Source organism: Aedes albopictus, chromosome 1 (assembly GCF_035046485.1).
Source record: "Aedes albopictus strain Foshan chromosome 1, AalbF5, whole genome shotgun sequence".
Lineage (NCBI taxonomy): Eukaryota > Metazoa > Arthropoda > Insecta > Diptera > Culicidae > Aedes > Aedes albopictus.
Genome location: NC_085136.1, coordinates 199,840,802 through 199,862,683, shown reverse-complemented (window position 1 = coordinate 199,862,683; position 21,882 = coordinate 199,840,802). Strand labels below are relative to the sequence as shown.

General features: G+C 39.8%; 1 protein-coding gene across 1 annotated transcript in view; it reads right to left on the bottom strand.

Annotated features, from left to right (window-relative positions):
- Positions 1 to 16,977: 16,977 nt before the first annotated feature.
- Positions 16,978 to 21,882, bottom strand: part of LOC109423485 (scavenger receptor class B member 1) — a 52,166-nt gene continuing 47,261 nt past the window's right edge. The window contains exon 9 of the mRNA XM_019698456.3: positions 16,978 to 17,740. Within this exon, the coding sequence (XP_019554001.1) occupies positions 17,447 to 17,740 (294 nt within the window). The 3' untranslated portion in view covers positions 16,978 to 17,446. The remainder of the gene's footprint in view (positions 17,741 to 21,882) is intronic.

Below are 21,882 nucleotides of genomic sequence, written 5' to 3'. Positions count from 1 at the left end.
TGTGCAACAATTGGCGAATTTTTAAGTTGTGCAACAATTGGCGATTTACCTTAATAAAACACACACATTTACCGCCCAATCATGACGCATTTTGCCAGTTTCGGGTTCCGGATGCTTCCCAGGTAGATTCATGAATTTTCGTCATGGTTCTGGATTACATGCGGCATGTTATTATTACACAGTTTACCACATTTTTGTTATGAAAGAAAAGCACGATTTCCATGAATAAGGCTTATAACCACGCTTCACACAGCTTACACAGCTGTCCGTGCGGTGCGCTTGCGCTTCTTGTCACGCATGAGCTCGAGGACCATTTCACCAGTACGAGTGCGTCTAACACTGCGTACGTTGGCTCTCAAATTGACGAGCTTGGTGTCACTCCTCACTACCTACTTGTGTTTGTTGGAGGATCTATCAACGGTCGCAATCCTGTGTACCCTTCGATCAGAACGGATCGGCCTTTAGGTCCACCCTTTCCGGGACACCTGGCTAGGGTTCTACTTACCGGCTTCACTACCGACATTCGGGGTTAACAAATGCCTAGCATTGCGTAGCTGCACATCGGACGGCTGCCGCAACGCTCCTGCGATTGATTTTCGTGAGCAATCGCATCAGTCGCACTTTTACGGCTAACATTTAAACGAAGGCTACAAAACGGTGAGTCGATAAGGAGAGCGTCCAACATAGCTCTGGTCTGCACAAGTACCTACCTCATGCTTCCACGGGTCAAGCGATGACAAAAACCGCCAGCTAAGAGTTGCGTGCTTAGCTGGTAGTGCAGCCTGGGCATTGTTGTCCTTCTGACTTCAGCTAGATTGAGGAGGTACGACCCGAGCGGCTGTTTATCAAGGAGGTGTGGCTCAAACAGCGTCTGTTCTGACATCCAGCGGCTGAGTAAGAAACGCTGCACCACGCCCAGCTGGATCCAAGGTGGTAGCCCCATCAGGGTGGTCGTCCCAGTGTTAGTTGGTACGTTAAACAGAACTGACACGATAGCCCTCCAGCGAGACAGGAGTGTTGGCGTAGGCCCAATAAGCCACCTGTGAAAATCCCCATTGCGAATAACATAGGAGAAAATACGACTCGATACAATCGGCAAAGATCCACGCGACGAAATAAAGACTACGATTGGAAACTTGGAACATGGAATTGCAAGTCACTTGGTTTCGCAGGATGTGGCAGGATAATCTACGTTGAACTACTTCCCCGCAACTTCGACATCGTGGCGTTGCATGAACTTTGTTGGAATAGACAGAAAGTGTGGAAAAGCGGGCATCGGGTGGCTACCTTCTAACAAAGCTGTGGCACCACCAATGAACTGGGAACAAGATTTATAGTGTTGAGCAAGATGCGTCAACGTGAGATCGGGTGGCAGCCGATCAACGCAAGGATGTGCAATGTGCATGTTGAGAGCTAAGAGCCGCTTTTTTTTTCAACTACAGCATCATCAACATCCACTGCCCACACGAAGGGAGACCTGATGACGAGAAAAAAAGCGTTCTACGCGCAGTTAGAACAAATATTCGATGGTTGCTCGCCGCGTGACGTGCAAATCGTTGTCGGCGACATGAACGCGCAGGTAGGAAGGGAGGAAATGTACAGATCGGTAAGCGGGCAAAACAGCCTGTACGCCGTATCGAATGATAACGGCCAGCGATGCGTAAACTTTGCAGCCTCCCGTGGTATGGTAGCCCGAAGCAATTTCTTCCCCCGCAAAGATATACACAAAGCCACCTGGAGATCACCCGACCATGAAACAGAAAACCAAATCGACCATGTTCTAATCTACGGTAAATTCTTCTCGGATATAGCCAATGTCCGCATATATCGCAGAGCGAATATAGATTCGAATCACTACTTAGTCGCTGTAGGCATGCGCTCAAAACTTTCGACGGTTATTACCACGCGTCGAAGTCGAACACCGCGGCTCAACATCGAGTAGCTGCATATCGTAGAAGTGACCCAATACTACGCGCAGCAGCTATCAGTGGCCCTACCAACGGAAGAGCAGCTTGGCGCAGCTACACTTAAAGATGACTGGAGGGACATCTGATCCACCATAGGTAGTACCTCGGCTGCAGTACTAGGCTTCGCGATCGCGACTCCGAAACACAGAAACGACTGGTACGACGGCGAATGTGAACAGTTGAAAAACGAGAAGAATGCAGCATGGGCGAGAATGCTGCAACACCGTATGGAAGCGAATGAGACACGTTATAGACAGGCGCGGAACAGGCAGAACTCAGTCTTCCGGAGGAAGAAGCGCCAGCAGGAAGAACGAGATCGCGAAGCGATGGAAGAGCTATACCTCTCTAAGGACACACGAAAGTTCTACGAGAAGCTGAACCGCTCGCGCAGATGCTTTGTGCCAAAAGCCGACATGTGCCGAAATAATCATGGGAATATTCTCACGAGCGAGCGCGGCGGCGGCAGCATTACGATGAGCACCTCAACGGCGACGTTGCAAGTACCGAAGGTGGCGTGATGGCAGATCTAGGAGTATGTGCACATGACGAAAGACTTCCGGCCCATGACCACCAAGAGATCGAAAAGGAGGTTGGTCGGTTGAAAAACAACAAAGCCGCTGGAGCAGATCAACTACCAAGCGAGCTCCTAAAATACGGTGGAGCAGCACTGGTGAGAGCACTACACTGGGTCATTACCAAGATTTGGTAGGAGGAAGTATAATCGGAGGAATGGATGGATGATATCGTGTGTCCCATCTACAAAAAGGGCGACAAGTTGGATTGCGGGAACTACCGCGCGATCACACTACTGAGCGCTGCCTACAAGATAATCTCTCAAATTTCATGCCGCCGTCTATCACCGATTGCAAGAGAGTTCGTGGGACAATATCAGGCTGGATTTATGGGTGAACGCGCTACAACGGACCAGATGTTCGCCATCCGCCAGGGTTGCAGAAATGCCGCGAATACAACGTGCCCACACATCACTTGTAAGGGGTTAACCTCACCACCTCAACTGCTTTCGCTTTGATTTTGAATATTGTAATTGCTCGTATTTGAAATAATTCGAGTTTCCCAGAGATTTATGGAATTCATGAGATTGAGCCATGTTATATTTTAAATATTTATTCTGGTATGATTTGAAAACTGAAGTCTAGAACATTATGGAGTAACCTAGAGCATCCCAAGACATGAAAACATTCCCATATCCATAATGAAGCCTTTAATTTAAACAGCAGCTTTTAGCGTTACTGGTGTGGGTATCAATTGTTTTGTTTTTTTTTTCAATTTCTTGGTGCTCAGCTATTAAATCTGATGAGGTCATATATCTTCTTAAGCCTCAAAGGGGTAAGAAGGTGTTTAATGGAATGATTTTATGCTCCTTTTCCATGTGTCATTGAGTTTTAACCCCATGAGGTTAAATTGGTCTAGGTGCAATATTCGTTCCCTTTGGTGAAAACTTTCCACTTTGCTCAGGAATGTTAATATATCTTCTCCAGACAGACTGAATCCAATCGCAGCCATTCGAAGTATGATTAGGTAAACACACTCGCGCACGTTATCACTGAGCGAAGAAAGTCTCCGTAAAAAAGTCTGGAACAAAAAAATTGCATACCGCGATTCGACAAGTAAAGTATTTATCACTAAACAAAATTGCATGATTTACAGACATTCCAGTTCAGACAGCGCACCAGACCAGACCACCATTTACCGATCTCTCGGCGAGCGAGACTACGCAACAATGTTGCTCATTTGCATTTCAGCCCATAATTTCCGCGTCAGCTTCATACATAATTCCGCACGTAAGCGATTATTTTAAACAAATTAAATTAGCCTCCTCGGTCGCACCCTCCCCGGTTTGGCACATTCGTGCACCAAGTGATCCAATTAAACAATTTCCCATTGACGCACTTTGAACCCGTGGAATCTTTTGCGCCATAATTTAGTGCCCAAAACCAGACACATGTGGGCACGGACCCGCCGATGAACGTTTTCGAACGCCGAATTCGCACGTGCCCGAATCGTGTCATGGGGATTGGTGGAATTCCCATTTAGCATCGCATTTTTATTTGCTTGTGTGGTCATAATTTACTGTTGATTAACTACCGCTTAGCGGTTGCAACGCAAAACAGAAGCAACAAGTATAGCCCTAAGCTATGCTATGGGATATAATGGGCCCTTGGAACATGATTCATTTCTGTTAGAGGAGGAGACTGTCAGCTTCCATGAAGAATAAGAGTCCAATTATAGCAATAAAGGTTGATTACTTTCAAATGGGAGAATCTGATAAGTGAATAGTTTCAAGGGAAGAAGTAAAAGATTGCAAAAAGTGTTTCACGGATAAAGAATATTTAAAGGAGACAAAGTGCTGATTTAAGACCTAAGGAAAGTTCAAGTGGAACTTAAAACGGATGTGGCAAGCTAGGTTTCTGGAGGAAAGCATTTTCGTACAAAATGGACAAGTTTGACGATATAATGTTCCGTTTAAGAGGAACCGCTTTGGCTGGTATTCTAACAGTCGCCATGGAGTTGCTTGAACGACGATTTGTATCAAATTGATTGAGTTCTGTTTACACCTTAACCCTTTATAAGGCTGTGGCAAATATTGCCACCTTCCATTTTTATTTTTTCTACTGCATAACAACTTTTTTCGAATCTCTTTTTTTTTGGATTACTCAAAGTTGGGATTACTAACAACACTTGGTAGTTTTTTGGTACTAAACCAAGCTTATACAGCAATTTGGGTGCCGTACATTACATTTATTTTTTTCAACATGAGCATGAGCATGAGCATAGATGACCGCACAATTCGTAGTTGCTACTCCGTGATTGACCAGAGCAATCGAAATTGCACAAGGAACCAATGAATAGGGCTTGGGACTAGCTTACTATTCTCAATGTACACAGTTCGAGAGCTCTCAACTTTAATAAGGTCAATAACGGCGCCGGCCACGTCCTTACGGTCATCGAGGATGGAAGGGAATGTTAGTAAGACAAACGTTGTTATAAAGACCGCGAATCGCTGCATCTCCACGTTTGTCTCAGGAAGAATTTTTTTGTTAGTAGGGTAAGGTACATTGTCAGTCCGGGAGTCACCTATGCTTGGTGATATGATTTGACAATGGATCAATATACACAAACCGCCGTTAACAACCGACCACTTTTCGACGCAAAAACTAACCAAAAAGAAAATTCTAACGCGCGTCTCCACTCCACTAGGGAGCAGAAACCTTTAGTCTATTCCACACAGAAATACACTGAACGCGACTCACTTGTCGGCGCCCGGATTTTTTCTCGACCGGCGAACCCGAACTAACATTTTTCACTCTTTTGTGTAAATGCAAAAATGAAAGAAAATATTTGTTATCAACTAAAAGTGTATTGGTAACTAGCGCCGATGGGAAGCAAAAAATTCAGAACCGACTCGAACCACGGCGCGCGCACACTCGTCCCGTCGTCGGAGCCCCGCAGAGAGAAGAGAAAAAAAAACGCAAAAATCTATCGAAGCCAGCGCGCGAAGCTTTGCTGCTGCCGAACTACCGCACACTATTGACTGCTTGGCGTCCCGTCGTCGGAGCCCCGCAAAGAAAAAAAAAATCGTAAAAATCTAGCAAAGCCAGCGCGCGATGCTTTGCTGCTGCCGAACTACCGCACACTACTGACTGCTTGGCGTCCCGTCGTCGGAGCCCCGCAGAGAATAGAGAAAAAATTGCAAAAATCTCGGTGCCGTACATTAGAGTAAAGTGGGGCAAAAGTTCGAGTGGGGCAAGAGTTTCTTTTTGAGTTTTTGAGCTCAATTCAAATTATTTCTTTCGGGTGTGAAGGTTGTTCGTAGCCTTTTAGAAAAAGAGCCTTTCACTCCAAAAATTATGGAAATTGATCAATATTTCGAAAAGTTATGACAAAATGTTGGGTTTCGATCAAAAAATTGTAACATGCCATGGTCCTTCCAACGCATGAAATGAAATTGTAATGAAATCAAATTCGATATTTTATTTTGGGGCGTAACTTGGTATATTTTGAAGATGCTTTAGCATGTATAACTTTTTGCAAAAAAGATTTGGAAATCATATTTTACACATAGTGGGGCAAAAGTTCGAATTGTGGGGCAAAAGATCGAGTCATGTCGCAACTTTAGGTAAAAACCTAAAATTGTGCAAAATGTACATATGATCTCTAATAATGATGGAATTAGTAAGAAAATTCGATCAAAGTTGAAAATAAATGTTGTTTTATCTGGATTTGGCGGAAAAATACTAATTTTTGGTGTATTAAATTTAACCCTGATTTGGGTAAAATCCAGATCGAACTTTAAAGTGTATTCCAGTTCCAACATCAAATATTAAGTGGTTTCAGATATTCATACTACCAAAGTGTCAAAATAGTGTGCTACGGTTAGCGAAATTCCACAAACACTAGATTCGAACTTTTGCCCCAGTGGTGGGGCAAGAGTTCGAATAAGACACACACATACAAAAAGTGTTGTAACTCAAAATTGATAAGACCTTTGGCGTTACTTTGTTCAGCAAAATTTTAGCTCATGGATGGTAGAATCACCACACGTTATTCATTTATTTTTAGCTGCTTCGATTTTTTGAAAAAAGTTGAATTTTCAACTAGGGTCGAACTTTTGCCCCACCTTACTCTACATTTATTTTTTCAACATCATATTTAAAGACAAGACATAATGAGCAATAGTACGCCACAGTACTCGGTTTGTGGCTGTCGCTCTCCATCCTCGGACGCGCCCAATGCTCGCCAGGTCACGCCCATCGTGCTCTCTGCGCTCCACGCCTTCTTGTACCAACCGGATGGTTAGCAAACACCAACTTTGCAGGGTTGTTGTCCGGCATTCTTGCAACATGCCCTGCCCACGGTATCCTTCCGGCTTTGGCCACTTTCTGGATGCTGGGTTCGCCGTAAAGTGCAGCGAGCTCGTGGTTCATCCTTCTCCGCCACACACCGTTCTCCTGCACGCCGCCGAAGATCGTCCTTAGCACCCGTCGCTCGAAAACTCCGAGTGCTTGCAGGTCCTCCTCGAGCATCGTCCATGTCTCGTGTCCGTAGAGAACCACCGGTCTTATTAGCGTCTTGTACATGGTACATTTGGTGCGGGGGTGAATCTTTTTTGACCGCAGTTTCTTCTGGAGCCCATAGTAGGCACGACTTCCACTGATGATGCGCCTTCGTATTTCACGGCAGGGGATCTTATACTCTTCCTAAGTTTTTTTTTGCCTCATTGTTGTGAACCGAGTATTATGAACCTCAAACGGGATCGCTCAGGTTGCCTCCGTTCAGTGCACACTTTTTCCTGGAAGGTCAGGAAATTTAACACAGCTAGTTTCTTTTCAGCTCCGTACTGGGGCAAGAAAAATCAAATGCTTGCGTTTATTTCTTGAGGGATTCCTTGCCTGAGTTATCCACGCGTCGAGATAGGCCAAGATTTGTTTTACTATCTGCGTTCTCTCCGTGGGGGCAACGTCGATGCATATTTCAAATGCGTATTTCAGTGGGATAATTTATTCATGTTGTATGTTTGACGGTCTTAACACAGACAAACAGACGTAACTCTTAGGGGAAATTCCTTAAAAACTTTTGCCTGGTGTCTTTTTTATGAGCACACTGCCACTTGTTGGTAGAACCGCGCGCGAAACTGCGGCCATGATGGATTTCGATTTGACGTTTATCTAACACGCACACTACTAAACAAAGCGCCTGTAATCGTTTGCATCATTACACGTTGCTGAACACTGGCAAACGTCAAAGCGATCTAACACTAGCGCATCTGGTGGAAAGATCGCACAAATCAAATATAATTTGAATAGACCATTCCCGTGAAATTTTTTTAGGTATGTGCTCTACGGCTTTCCGCCAATTTATTGAACAAACTTTCCCAAAGAACCCATATGTTTTGAAGCCTCTAACTATTGAAAAACAATGAAAAACCTGCGAAGTAACACTTTACCCTAAAGTCTCCTATAAAACTATTTCACCCCAATTCCCGTCGTACCCCTTTCTCCTCTATGGCTCGACCACGGCGATGTGGTGAGTTTCTGCCCAGCAAACTGTCAGATATTTAATATTTATGTTTTGATTTCGGCCAAGTAAACAGTGGATGTTGAGAAAAATACAAAAAAAAACAATCTGGTTTAAAAGTTTTTTTCGTTCAGCTGGCGAAAAAGTAAAAAGTTCAAACTATTTTCAATGAAATGTCGGATAGAAGACAGTGAAAACGGTAAACGGTGCCCTCCAGAAAACGATATATCCGCGGGGTAACGGGATATTCGTCGTCCACCCTGACGACGGCAATGCGTTGTAGTTCTTGCAGCAATCCGTATCAGGTTGGTATATGTACCAGTTGTTTCTTGGAAAATTAAGAGCTTTACTCGTGGATATTGTTTTGTGAATAGAAGTAGTGTTTATCTTTTATAGGGCGACGGGAAGGACGGCCAATCTAAACGAGGAGCCTCTCCAAATAAACGTTTTACGCGATCATCAACGAATACCCCGGGATGAACGGAGCTCATGAGACAATCTGCTTCAGCTCTTATGGATTCCAAGCTTCGCCCCAAAACTACGACTGTGATCTCTGCTGCAGTGATCTCTTCCAGGATCTCATGAAGCTCATGTTGAAGTGAGTTCAAACGACAGATGCCGCGCCACTCTCTATAATCGGGTCGGCCGAGAAGGATGACATTCGCAGAACATAAAATTGATGGAGGGATGGATTCGACAGAGTCGTGGTAGAATGATGGCAATCAACACGAACACGGTAAGGAATAATTGCTTTGTTTTGGTGAGCGAACTTGTTTCACTAGGAATTCATTAACTTTGCAAAACCCAGATCCTCCGGCCCCTGTGCCTATCTGCTTTGCCACGCCTTCGCTGATCACGAATGACGCATGACGATGTTACAAACTTTGAACTAAATAACAGTGTTATAATGTAGTTGCTTTATTCAATTAGTTCTTCAGGTACGGCACAGGTGTATGGGGCCATCCATTAAGTACGTCGCGGTTCTAGTGGGAGGGGGATTTTTGAAATGTGACAAGAAATGTGTTAAGTATAGGAAAAACCCATACGACTCCCCCTTCGTCGAAAATTCCCAATTATAGCGTGACGTACTAAATAGATGTTCCCTATTTGAACATTCTAAAACATTTCAACCCTTATGTGGCCGGCAGCGTTCCCGGGTACCTTTTTCGATTTCAAATCTCGATATTTAAATAATTGAGACCAGGAAGTTGAAACTCTGCAAGATCTAAGAACTCGTGAATATATATTTATTAATGAGGTTGACCAAATTAAAAAGTGAGGAGTGGCAAGGGAAGGGGACCTGCATTTTTTTTATTACGTGGGATGCCAGCAGGATATCCACGAAATTGAAGTGATCATATCTTCGTCATTTTTTTGTCGATTTCTAATACATTTAACTCAGAAACTCATTATCTATAGAAAAAATATTCGGTTAGACCGATCAGATCATCGTGGTTTTCGGAAAATCCGAATTTTTTGGGTACATGTCTTTAAACCATATTGAAATCCACATTGTTGAGGCTAGGATACCTTAAAATGTTTATAGCCAACCATAGCCCCATGAAAAGCGTGTTCCGAAATCATAATTCAAAGTCAACTCGTTTTATAATTCCAGGCTGTTCAGATACTATATGCTCATAAGCGTAACTAGGTCATAGGTATAGGGGGCCATGGCCATGTCAATATGGATTTTCTATGCTTCAGAACTGTTCCGAATATTCTTATCGCCTGAATCTCGTGATTTTTTTTTCGGAATGGATTATTCAGGCCACCCCCTATTTACACCAATGTATATGCTGAAGCAGTTTTAGGATGATTGTTACCGTTATTTCTACCTACCTACCGAAAATCGATCGAACCGCTACAACCAAATACGGAAATATGATCATCTAAATTTCGTGGGTACCCGGGTACCTTACCGGCATGCTACGGGTGTTTTGTTTGGCTGGCCACACTACGGGTAAGGTGCAAAACTTGGGACAAAACGCTCAATCATACCCCTCCACCTCCCCTCCTTCTAGAATTTATATGTTAATTCTACAAATTTATTTAGTAATTTCCCATGAACGATGGGGAAACTCGGGGCACAACCTCTGGGATTTTTTGTCTGTAAGTGTAACATTTTCCATAGTGAATCCTATGCAAACTTTGAATTGCTTGCGCTAAATTTTAGTTTATTATAGCATGCTAATGCTTATATGCTCATTTTCGAGCCTAAAGACATGTTTTTTACTGTCGTTCTTCGCATGTCAGTCCTATCTTATGTTGTTTTTCAAAGCGCCTACTTTTTGTAATATAACTATTTAACACAAATTCATTATATTCATGTACACCCTTTTCATTGCATATTGAGCTGTTGAAATCAGGCAAGAAAGATATCAAATTTATTTTAAATGACTTCGTGAGTGATTAAAATATCATATGAATATGATATGATTTCGCAAAAACTACATGGGACTGACATGCGATGAGGGGCAGTATACCTTTGTCATATAATACATTTCACCCCAAATTGAACTATCATACTACACCGTGGTATCACCTTATTCCAATCACTTTTATTGATTCCTAATTCCGTTCACACTTTGCAAAACAAATGGGGTGAAAAGAATTAGGAACCAAAAAAGTGATTGGAATTAGGTGTTTTAGTAAGTCTCATGGAGGTTTGACTTTATGCTACTACTTTTTACAGGGACACTTGTTAGACAAGTTTTTACTCGACGTTATTTTATTTTCAATTTCTTACAGTTACTTTACTCCTGTGAACCATGGCTCTATCATCATTCCGATTATCATGACACTTCAATGGGTCGGCTCCAGAGGCACGTTCTTCTCAATTTGGGAAATTTGTGCCATTGACACTTACATGGCAAGCCACATCATGATGAACTTCAACATCTTGGACTAACCCCAACAGTCACCATATATTGTAATAATTTTCATAGTCTCATGTATTATTATGGATATAACTATTAAAAGCATAAGGGGAGGGATGAGGGGTTTTGTTTTTGTTGGGTACTTAAACATATTCTAAAGTAATTAGATAGGTTCACTACTTCATCATGCCCTCCCAGATCATCAAGAAGGTGCTATGCATATCTTTCGTTATTTATAATTTTCAACAATTTAATGACATTCATAATTAAATACCTAGGTTCATCATGTCCTCTCACAACAGCAAGGTGATGCTAAGTAAGACTTTTCTATCAATTTATAAGTTGAATAGGTTTTACATGTCCTCCCACAATAGCAAGGTGATGCAAATCAACTTTTCTTCAATATTTCAGTAAAATTACCAAGTAACAGAACTAGTTGAACAACAGTTTCTAAAGCTGAATTTTGCTTAAGAGAAGTTTGTTCCACTCATGTACAGCAAAAATGTTTGTTGGGTTTATAGTTAAATAGGTTCACCATGTCCTCCCACAAAAGCAAGATGATGCCAATCAACTTTTCTTCAATATTTCAGTAAAATTTGTAATTTAATAGGTTCACCGTGTCCTCCCACAAAAGCAAGGTGATGCTTATCATTTTTTCTTCAATATTTCAGTAAAATTTGTAGTTCAATAGGTTCACCATGTCCTCCCACAAAAGCAAGGTGAAGCCAATCAATTTTTCTTCAATATTTCAGTGAAATTTGTACTTCAATAGGTTCGCCATATCCTCCCACAAAAGCAAGGTGATGCCAACCAACTTTTCTTTAAAATTTAAGTAAAATTTGTAGTTAAACTGGTTTGCCATGTCCTCCCACAAAAGCAAGGTGATGCTAATCATTTTTTCTTCAATATTTCAAAAAAAAATTGTAATTCAATAGGTTCACGCGGGTTCACCATGTCCTCCCACAAAAGTAAGGTGAAGCTAATCAGGTCTTATTCAATATTTAAGTAAAATTTGTAGTGAAATCGGTTCACCATGTCCTCCCACAAAAGCAAGGTGATGCTTATCAGGTCTTATTCAATATTTAAGTTAAATTTGTAGTGAAATCGGTTCACCATGTTCTCCCACAAAAGCAAGGTGATGCCAATCATTTTTTCTTCAATATTTCATTAAAATTTGTAGTTCAATAGGTTCACCATGTCCTCCCACAAAAGCAAGATGATGCCAATCAACTTTTCTTCAATATTTCAGTAAAATTTGTAATTTAATAGGTTCGCCGTGTCCTCCCACAAAAGCAAGGTGATGCTTATCATTTTTTCTTCAATATTTCAGTAAAATTTGTAGTTCAATAGGTTCACCATGTCCTCCCACAAAAGCAAGGTGAAGCCAATCAATTTTTCTTCAATATTTCAGTGAAATTTGTACTTCAATAGGTTCGCCATATCCTCCCACAAAAGCAAGGTGATGCCAACCAACTTTTCTTTAAAATTTAAGTAAAATTTGTAGTTAAACTGGTTTGCCATGTCCTCCCACAAAAGCAAGGTGATGCTAATCATTTTTTCTTCAATATTTCAAAAAAAAATTGTAATTCAATAGGTTCACGCGGGTTCACCATGTCCTCCCACAAAAGTAAGGTGAAGCTAATCAGGTCTTATTCAATATTTAAGTAAAATTTGTAGTGAAATCGGTTCACCATGTCCTCCCACAAAAGCAAGGTGATGCTTATCAGGTCTTATTCAATATTTAAGTTAAATTTGTAGTGAAATCGGTTCACCATGTTCTCCCACAAAAGCAAGGTGATGCCAATCATTTTTTCTTCAATATTTCATTAAAATTTGTAGTTCAATAGGTTCACCATGTCCTCCCACAAAAGCAAGGTGATGCCAATCAACTTTTCTTTAAAATTTAAGTAAAATTTGTAGTTAAATTGGTTTACCATGTCCTCCCACAAAAGCAAGGTGAAGCTAATCAGGTCTTATTCAATATTTAAGTTAAATTTGTAGTGAAATCGGTTCACCATGTTCTCCCACAAAAGCAAGGTGATGCCAATCATTTTTTCTTCAATATTTCATTAAAATTTGTAGTTCAATAGGTTCACCACAGACAAACAGACGTAACACTTTGAACATTTTTCGATTCAAATCATAGTCACGGAAAAATATTCGCCCAATGCTAAAAGGACTATGTTTGGCCGACCACCAACTAGGTGGCGGTAGTGAGCAAACGTCAAACTCGAATAAAAACGATGCGAGCGCCACGGTTGGGCAGTTGGCCAACTATCAAATTTTGAAAAAGTCCGTTAAATCGTTGTACGATAGAATTTATCAGAGTGTTACGTCTGTTTGTCTGTGGGTTCACCATGTCCTCCCACAAAAGCAAGGTGATGCCAATCAACTTTTCTTTAAAATTTAAGTAAAATTTGTAGTTTAATTGGTTTACCATGTCCTCCCACAAAAGCAAGGTGAAGCTAATCAGGTCTTATTCAATATTTAAGTTAAATTTGTAGTGAAATCGGTTCACCATTTTCTCCCACAAAAGCAAGGTGATGCCAATCATTTTTTCTTCAATATTTCATTAAAATTTGTAGTTCAATAGGTTCACCATGTCCTCCCACAAAAGCAAGGTGATGCCAATCAACTTTTCTTTAAAATTTGAGTAAAATTTGTAGTTAAATAGGTTCACCATCCCGAGCAAAGTCGAACAACAAAATGATAGCAAATCGAAAACTCGATTTGTAATCAGCAGCAAATTGATATCACAATTTGATATCAGTTTGTCTTGACTAAATTTGTCTTGACTAATTTTGATTTCATTTTGCTGTCACTTCAAACTATTACAAATATTAAGTTTTGATGTTTTTTCAAAACTTTTAGGCAACATTGTATAATAACTCTAAGAATTTACCATTAGTGCAATTATTTTATTGCATTGAAGTTTTCATATCAATCAAAAAATCATAATATTTAACGATATTTCCATTTGTTCGTACTGATAGCAAAAACAGTTATCAATTTGTTATCACTGATAGCAGGAATTGTTGTCAGCTTGCTCTTATGGGAACAATTTTCTGCTCTCATTTTTGATGTTTTAACCGTTAAAACGACCAAAACGACAACAACCCGAGTTATCATAATTTGCAATATCTCAACATCAAAATTTGTTTTCAAATTGCTGTCAGACTTTGCTCGGGATGTCCTCCCACAAAAGCAAGGTGATGCTTATCAGGTCTTATTCAATATTTAAGTTAAATTTGTAGTGAAATCGGTTCACCATGTTCTCCCACAAAAGCAAGGTGATGCCAATCATTTTTTCTTCAATATTTCATTAAAATTTGTAGTTCAATAGGTTCACCATGTCCTCCCACAAAAGCAAGGTGATGCCAATCAACTTTTCTTTAAAATTTAAGTAAAATTTGTAGTTAAATTGGTTTACCATTTCCTCCCACAAAAGCAAGGTGAAGCTAATCAGGTCTTATTCAATATTTAAGTAAAAATTTGTAGTGAAATCGGTTCACCATGTTCTCCCACAAAAGCAAGGTGATGCCAATCATTTTTTCTTCAATATTTCATTAAAATTTGTAGTTCAATAGGTTCACCATGTCCTCCCACAAAAGCAAGGTGATGCCAATCAACTTTTCTTTAAAATTTAAGTAAAATTTGTAGTTAAATAGGTTCACCATGTCCTCCCACAAAAGCAAGGTGAAGCTAATCAGGTCTTATTCAATATTTAAGTTAAATTTGTAGTGAAATCGGTTCACCATTTTCTCCCACAAAAGCAAGGTGATGCCAATCATTTTTTCTTCAATATTTCATTAAAATTTGTAGTTCAATAGGTTCACCATGTCCTCCCACAAAAGCAAGGTGATGCCAATCAACTTTTCTTTAAAATTTAAGTAAAATTTGTAGTTAAATAGGTTTACCATGTCCTCCCACAAAAGCAAGGTGATGCTAATCATTTTTTCTTCAATATTTCAGTAAAATTTGTAGTTAAATAGGTTCACCATGTCCTCCCACAAAAGCAAGGTGATGCCAATCAACTTTTCTTTAAAATTTAAGTAAAATTTGTAGTTAAATAGGTTCACCATGTCCTCCCACAAAAGCAAAGTGATGCTAAGACTTTTCTATCAATTTACATTGATTCCACACTCCAAGGCCTGAGCGAAAAACATCCATACAGTTGTGATTTAGTTTTGACCGAAGCTGTCCCTGACCCGGAAGTAGAACATAGCAATCCTGGGATCCATACTTGTGGAGGTTGTCGGTCAAAAATATAGTAACTTTTCTATAGCTTTTCGAAACGAGCTGTAGTATGAGCACGGAAGGCATTCGCTCGTGGTATTTGCGGAATTAATGCAAAAATACTACAAAAAGCATACTAAGAGGCTGTTTTAGAACAATCACGGATGAGCCTACGGATAACAAAAAGCTTAAAAGAGTAAAATGTAATTCTTTGAAACCCAGACTTCAAGTAAATATTCTACAAACAGAAATTGCGAATCCCATGAAGGAAATTCGATTTTGGTGAGCTACCTCATCGCATCAAATCATGAAAATATTCCAAAAAGAAATTCATGTTACCCACTTGATTTTTATCTCATTTGAAACATGACAAACTTTCTCTAAAATCAATGCTCTCAACCTTCTCTGCCTTCTCCAACTATTACAGCTGTTTGTATGCCGCTACCTTTCCTCCTCCTGCTCCCGTAAATATTACTTTCGGATGCTTTCCGTACTATTGCACACTTATTCCGTAAATTTTCTGCCACAAAAAATTCCCGTAGTATCCCTTCTCCGGTGGAAGTGAAAGAACTTCCAGCACATTCTCCAGAGTTCGGCCCGGGGTCAGTGACAGTTTTGGTTCGTGCTAGGGGTACCGTTCATCCGTATAGACGTAGCGAGCTTTCGCCTTGTCCACGACCACCAATTTCACACCATTTCTGCCCCGGTTGGTGTCCGCCCACCAGGAGCACGTGAGACGGCACATTGAACACCCGTTGGGGCTAGCGAAGGCCGGTTCAAGTCCGATCCGATCCGCTGCTGTTGCTTGTTGCTCCTCTTGGTCCTGGTGAAATCCGAAATCGATAGGCCTTGACGGCGCCGCAGTGCTGCCGCCTGGCGGGAGTCGTATGGCAAACGTGAGAAAAAACGAGACAAAACACGTTTGTTTATACTTCTTCACGCACACGATGACAGATACAAATGGGATTTCCCATTGGAGTGAGTGCATTTTTGCTGCCGTCAGAGCCAATTGTGCTGTGCGGTTTGACATTTCAGTGTAAACAAAAAAGGGCTCCCAGAAGTTGCTTATTTTCTGAGGTGAAAAAAAAAGATCACATTTCAGAGTTGCCAAAAGCAGCTAAAATTTACTTCGCATGGTGATTTTTAATTCAAAATGTGGTGAAATTCTCAGTTTTTGAAAATTTGTATGAAAATCACGAGTGCATATAAAAAAAATCTGAAAGCGGTAATAGCCATCAAAAGCACGTGCCTTTCGAAGAAAAATATAAAAAAGGGGGGTTAGGTCAGACGGGAATGGTCTATTGATCGTTAAATGCATGTGCCAAGTCGTTTTGAAGAGCGTTACGTCTGTTTGTCTGAGGTCTTAAGGACAAACGTAATGAAAACCCACTTCAACATTGCATCGAAACTTCAGACGCACAAATCTCAAGAAGCAAGCTTCAAACAACAAAGTATTTCATTATTCTGTTCTTGCTCACTTGTAATTAGCTTAAAATCAAAAGCTCAGGTGCACTGGTTTTGTTTACGAAGAGATTTGTGCCCTCGAAATCGTGAGTAGGTGCCAAAATCGGCCATTATAGCGGCCATTTTGGGATTCTAACAAGTCTGTCCTTAACATAAAGAGGAGAGACATGAAACTTGATATAAAAGTCCTCTTTAGGACAATCCATCGAGGTAACATTGCTAAAGCCGATGGTTTAGGGTGTCCATTACTAGCACCTAAACCCTATCTCATCACATACGTATTTTTCTTTGTAAATACGGGGAGGCTTTTTCCATGTGCGGCTAAATCGATTATCACTGCGCATTTGTTATATTTGCATGCTAAGAATTAGTTAACGTAAGTAAAATTCAAACACACGTAGCTAGTAAAACTTTGTTTATTTTCATTCAAATATTTAGTTCAGTACATATAATGCTACATAAGCTAGTCTCATCACATTCCCGTTATTACTGAACCGCGCCATAGATATAAAAGTCCTGTTTTCTGAAACCCGTCGTTAGAGCTGTTAAGAGATAAAGTATTGTCATGTTTTAAGATTAATTAGCATCACAGCGTTCTGTAGCTTATAATTTCAGTTCATGGATCTCTATTGTTTTCATTCCCCATGTATGCTCGCACTCACGCTTTTATTAAGTAGGTATTTTTCTAACTATTTAATTGTAAAAGTTCTTTTATGTCGAATTCGCGTCTTAACTTATATGTAAATATCACAATGCTCAGTGTATTCTATAAGAATAATAAACAGTTCGAATTCCACTCGTCTCAACCAGGTACAAGTGAAATCTTGTAATAAAAATACTAGAATTAACCGCGAAACGCCTCCTCCCTCAAGGCTCATTCTCAATCAGCAAAGCCTCACGTCGAATTTCAGCCTCGCCGTACTTCTCCAGCTCCTTCCGCAGCGGGAACGGTATCATGCTGACCGTTGAGTACCGAATCGATTTACGTGGGTCGTACTCGAGCGTTGCATGGCGAGAGTAGAGCAACATCAGTGCCGTGGTGGCGAGTAGCGAAACCCCCAGCAGGGAGAGCAAGTACACGCACCCCGTTTGCAGGTACGGTGCAATGTCGAACAGTAGGTGTAACAGCATCACGATGTCCGGCGTAAGCTTCTCCACTTCCTGTTGGTTGGATATATCGACGAGAGAAATAGAGAAGAGAAAAGGTAAAGAGAAATTTAGCAGGTTGTGGAGATTGAAATATAGGCTTGGAAAATAGATTGTGATTCGCACCAAAATTAATTGAACGTACAACAGTTGGCTGTACCAGCCAAAACAAATATTGCAATTAAAATTTAATTAAATACAGGTTGCTCTTCTATACTAGTGCAGTGGTTCTCAAATCAGATATTTGACAAATAATCAATGAATAAAGTATACAAAGCTGTCATTCTCTTCGTACTCCATGTTTATTTTGAGCAAGACTATTAGAGAGAAAAAATACACAGAGTAATATTCATTAAATATCTATGTTGTATGTCATATAATTTAAATACCCCTGATTTTTTTTATCATTATCCTCAAACATAGGCGCCAACTTAGGGGGGGCAAGCATGGTTTCGCCCCCCAATATTTGACGATTTTTCGATTTTCCCATACAAAAAAATCAGAAAAATCAGGTCTTGCCCCCCCAATAATTTGACCAAGTTGGCGCGTCTGTCCTCAAAATTTCAAATGCTTTATTTTTTCGATTTTTTTATATTTTTCTCCAGTTTTAAAACAAGCAAAAGGAAACAATATTTAAAGTGTTACCGCAAGTCTATCACCCAGCGCCGAAAGGGGTACGACCAATAGCGGACAATAGATGACAGCCGTCATCGAGGTGACCATTGTTGCGCTGTCACCGATCGTCGTACACGGCCAGGCCAATTAATGTGTCATCGAGAGCGGCATGGTATAGATTAATTAGTGTAGCCCAATCTATTTCCAAATTGTTATTTTGTATACTATTGGCTTTACGAAATGTAAGACCGTTGTGAATTTATTACTCCTAAAATTAGCTAATTAGTTATTACTATTTCCAATAGAATCTACCGCGCTACATACCGAACTCACACCAAATTGTTGAGTAATATTCTAACCCTATTTGCAAACTAAGAAGCACTAAATTGTGAGTTGAATTCGATAAATTACTATTTCTATGATTCCTAATCTTATAACTATTTGTAGCTTTGAAGCTGAATAAATAGAGCTGTCAAACCTTAGTGCGAGGGTTTTCATTACCGCAACATAAAGTTTGCAATATCGAAAATTGATTCTGCACAGAAAAAAATATTCATGTAAAATTCAGCGAAAAATCATGCACATAAAGGGAATGCTAGAGTTAGTGCATATTTACATGAGATATCATGTAAAGTTACGTTACGTTCGTGTAAATTTCCGCTAATAGTCGCGTAACCGGTTGGTGTCCATGATGGTTTATAAAGACGCGGACACCGTCTTCAGCCAGAGGCTGTACAGACTGAACTTTAACATAACACTAGACAAGGGACAAACACGGAGCATGCGCCAGTGGATACGGAGACGAAACTATTCTCACGAAAAGTTTCATCGCCCGGAGCGGGAATCGAACCCTCACCCCCACAGCATGGTGCGATTAGAAGCTTAGTGACCCTAACCGCACGACCGCGATGGTTGGCGGATATTAACACGAATTGCACTAACTCTAGCATTCCCTTTATGTGCATGATTTCTCGCTGAATTTTAATTACATATTTTTTTCTGTGTGTATACAAGAGATCTCCAGTAAACCTAGTGGTTGAGGCTATGGATCGCCAATCCGGAGACGGCGGGTTCGATTCCCGTTCCAATCGGGAAATTTTTCTCGACTCCCTGGGCTTAGGGTACTTGCCTCACAATATACAAATTCATGCAATGGCAGGCAAGGAAAGCCCTTCAATTAATAACTCAAAGAATACTAAGTTGAAGCGAGGCAGGCCATGTCCCAGTGGGTAGGTAGAGCCATAAAAAAGAGGATGAAGTTTCAATAAAAAAACATACACATTCTTCTCCCTACATCCAACAATATTTTTGTTCCAGCGAATTAAAAAAATAAAAAGGAGAACCTACGTATTTTTGGCAGTTTTGTTCTCTTCCCAATCGGGATTTTTTGAAACCATTTGAATTCAAAGTTGGCGTCAAATCTTTCTCAAACAAGTTGAATTATACGACCAAGTTTCAGACAATTCGGTCATAACGAAGAGAACAAACCTGCCAAAATGTTATTAGAGATTTGTTGTTTACTGTTTAACTGTTTTTATCAAGAAAGGTTCAATTATTTCTCAGATATTATGAATTTGCAAACCGCCTCGAATATCATTTAACAAGACGTCGACCATAAATAATGATTCATTCTTTGAAGACGCTCGTACAAAAATTTTAGAGTTTTGATATAAAATAGCCTTACAGAGTGGAGAGGGGGCAGCCGATTTTAGCGTTACGTAATAAATGAATGCTCCACAAGGTCTAAATTTATTTTTCGTTTTGATTCTTATTTGCTGTTAAACGGTTCGATGCAAGAAAAAAAATTGGAACTTTCATGTAAAACATAGTTTTGATAGGGTATGTGTGCCATCAGTAATCTCACGTTCCCATATTCATCATATTCAAAAACAAGCGATTGATTCCGTTCTTTTTGTTTTCATGGGTGCTCACTTCTAACAAAAAATACAAAAATAAGAAACAACACAAACAGCGCTTCAATCCTTTTTTTTTTCGTAGGATGAAAATGGGAGCCACATGCTTAATAAGGGAACCAATACCCTTTAAAAAATCAAAGCATGTTCGATGAAAAATGAAATTCGTGAAGACATAATTAGAAGCATCTGACCATCCTGGGACACAGGGCGAATCTTGAGACTGGAAATTAGCTTTCGAGAGAAAAAAATATATAAGGGTTGGATTTTTGGAAAATTGAAATTATATGACATCTAGCATAGTTACTAACACAGTGCGATGAATATTACTATCAGTGTATTTTTTTTTCTAAAAGTCCTTAAAATTTCCTCAAACATTTTCGAAGACATCATTTCAATCCACCAAACTGTTTTAGAGTTATATACCGCATTTAGTTCACCATTGAACTGCGCACTCAGTCTTCATGAGTGCGTAAACGTAAATAAAAGTGCGCGATTGCATCAAATTAAGTTGATGTCTTCAGCGCACTATTTCTTCGACCTGTGCTACATAAGTGCTCTGAGGGCACCGAGTTGATTAGATGCAATCGCGCACTTTTATTTGCGTTTTCGCACTCGTGAAAACCTGTGCGATAGTGCAGTAGTGAACTAAATGCGCTAAATATTTTTTTTGAAACAGACAATATGCTTTTTTAGCGGTGTTGAGATAATACCATATTCTGAATCTACACGTCAAATTGATCTAAAATCCAAATTTTCGTGAATTTTGATGCCCGGGATTCTAATTAAAAATCAATTTGAAGTTTGTATGGGAGCGATTTGTCGAATCACTTCTTGTCGCATTTTGTACTGGACGAAGCTGTCAAGCAGTTGCCCAGCTGTCAAAAGGTGATTTGATAAAATCTCATTGTAATTAATTTAAGGTACCAAATTAAAATTCAAAAAATCTGAAAAAAAAGCATTGTGGCTCAGAAAAAGGTGCTCTTTCGTATAAAATCAAATAATCAATACATTTTTCAAAATTTAAAAACCCAATTGGGTTTTCTACGCCCTTTTCAAAAGCTAGGTGAGCAAAAAATGGTTATGCATTGATGGAAAAGTAAATGACTCATGAAACCCAGCGCATGATCAAAATCTCATTCAAATTGAAGAATATCGAGTCAAAAACGGCATTTTTTCGGTTTTTGGGCTAGAAATGCCCTATAGTGTCTTAGAAGAACTTGTTCTATGTACTTTACACTTTATTTTGGAATTTTCAACATTCTAACTAATCCACCTGAAAGTGTGTTATGTATAAATTCAATATTTTCATAAATGAAGATATTGTATTGATGTTTTCTGCAAAGTTGTAGAAAATGTATTGTTCGAAAGTTTGTCGAACAAACTGTTGTTACATTACTAGATTTCTCGCAATAATCAAACTATATGGAAATGAATTTTTGGGAATCGTTATGTGCTCTTTAAAGTTGTTCTTTGTGATTAAATGCACCTTCTTCTGCTTTTTTTTTCTTTTTGGAATAACGCTTCCTTTCTAACAGAGCCTTTATCTCAACGAGGATTCAAAAAACAATAAGATTTCATGGTGGGGTTCTTGGAGGAATACAGTTCGAGATTGTACAATATTGTTAC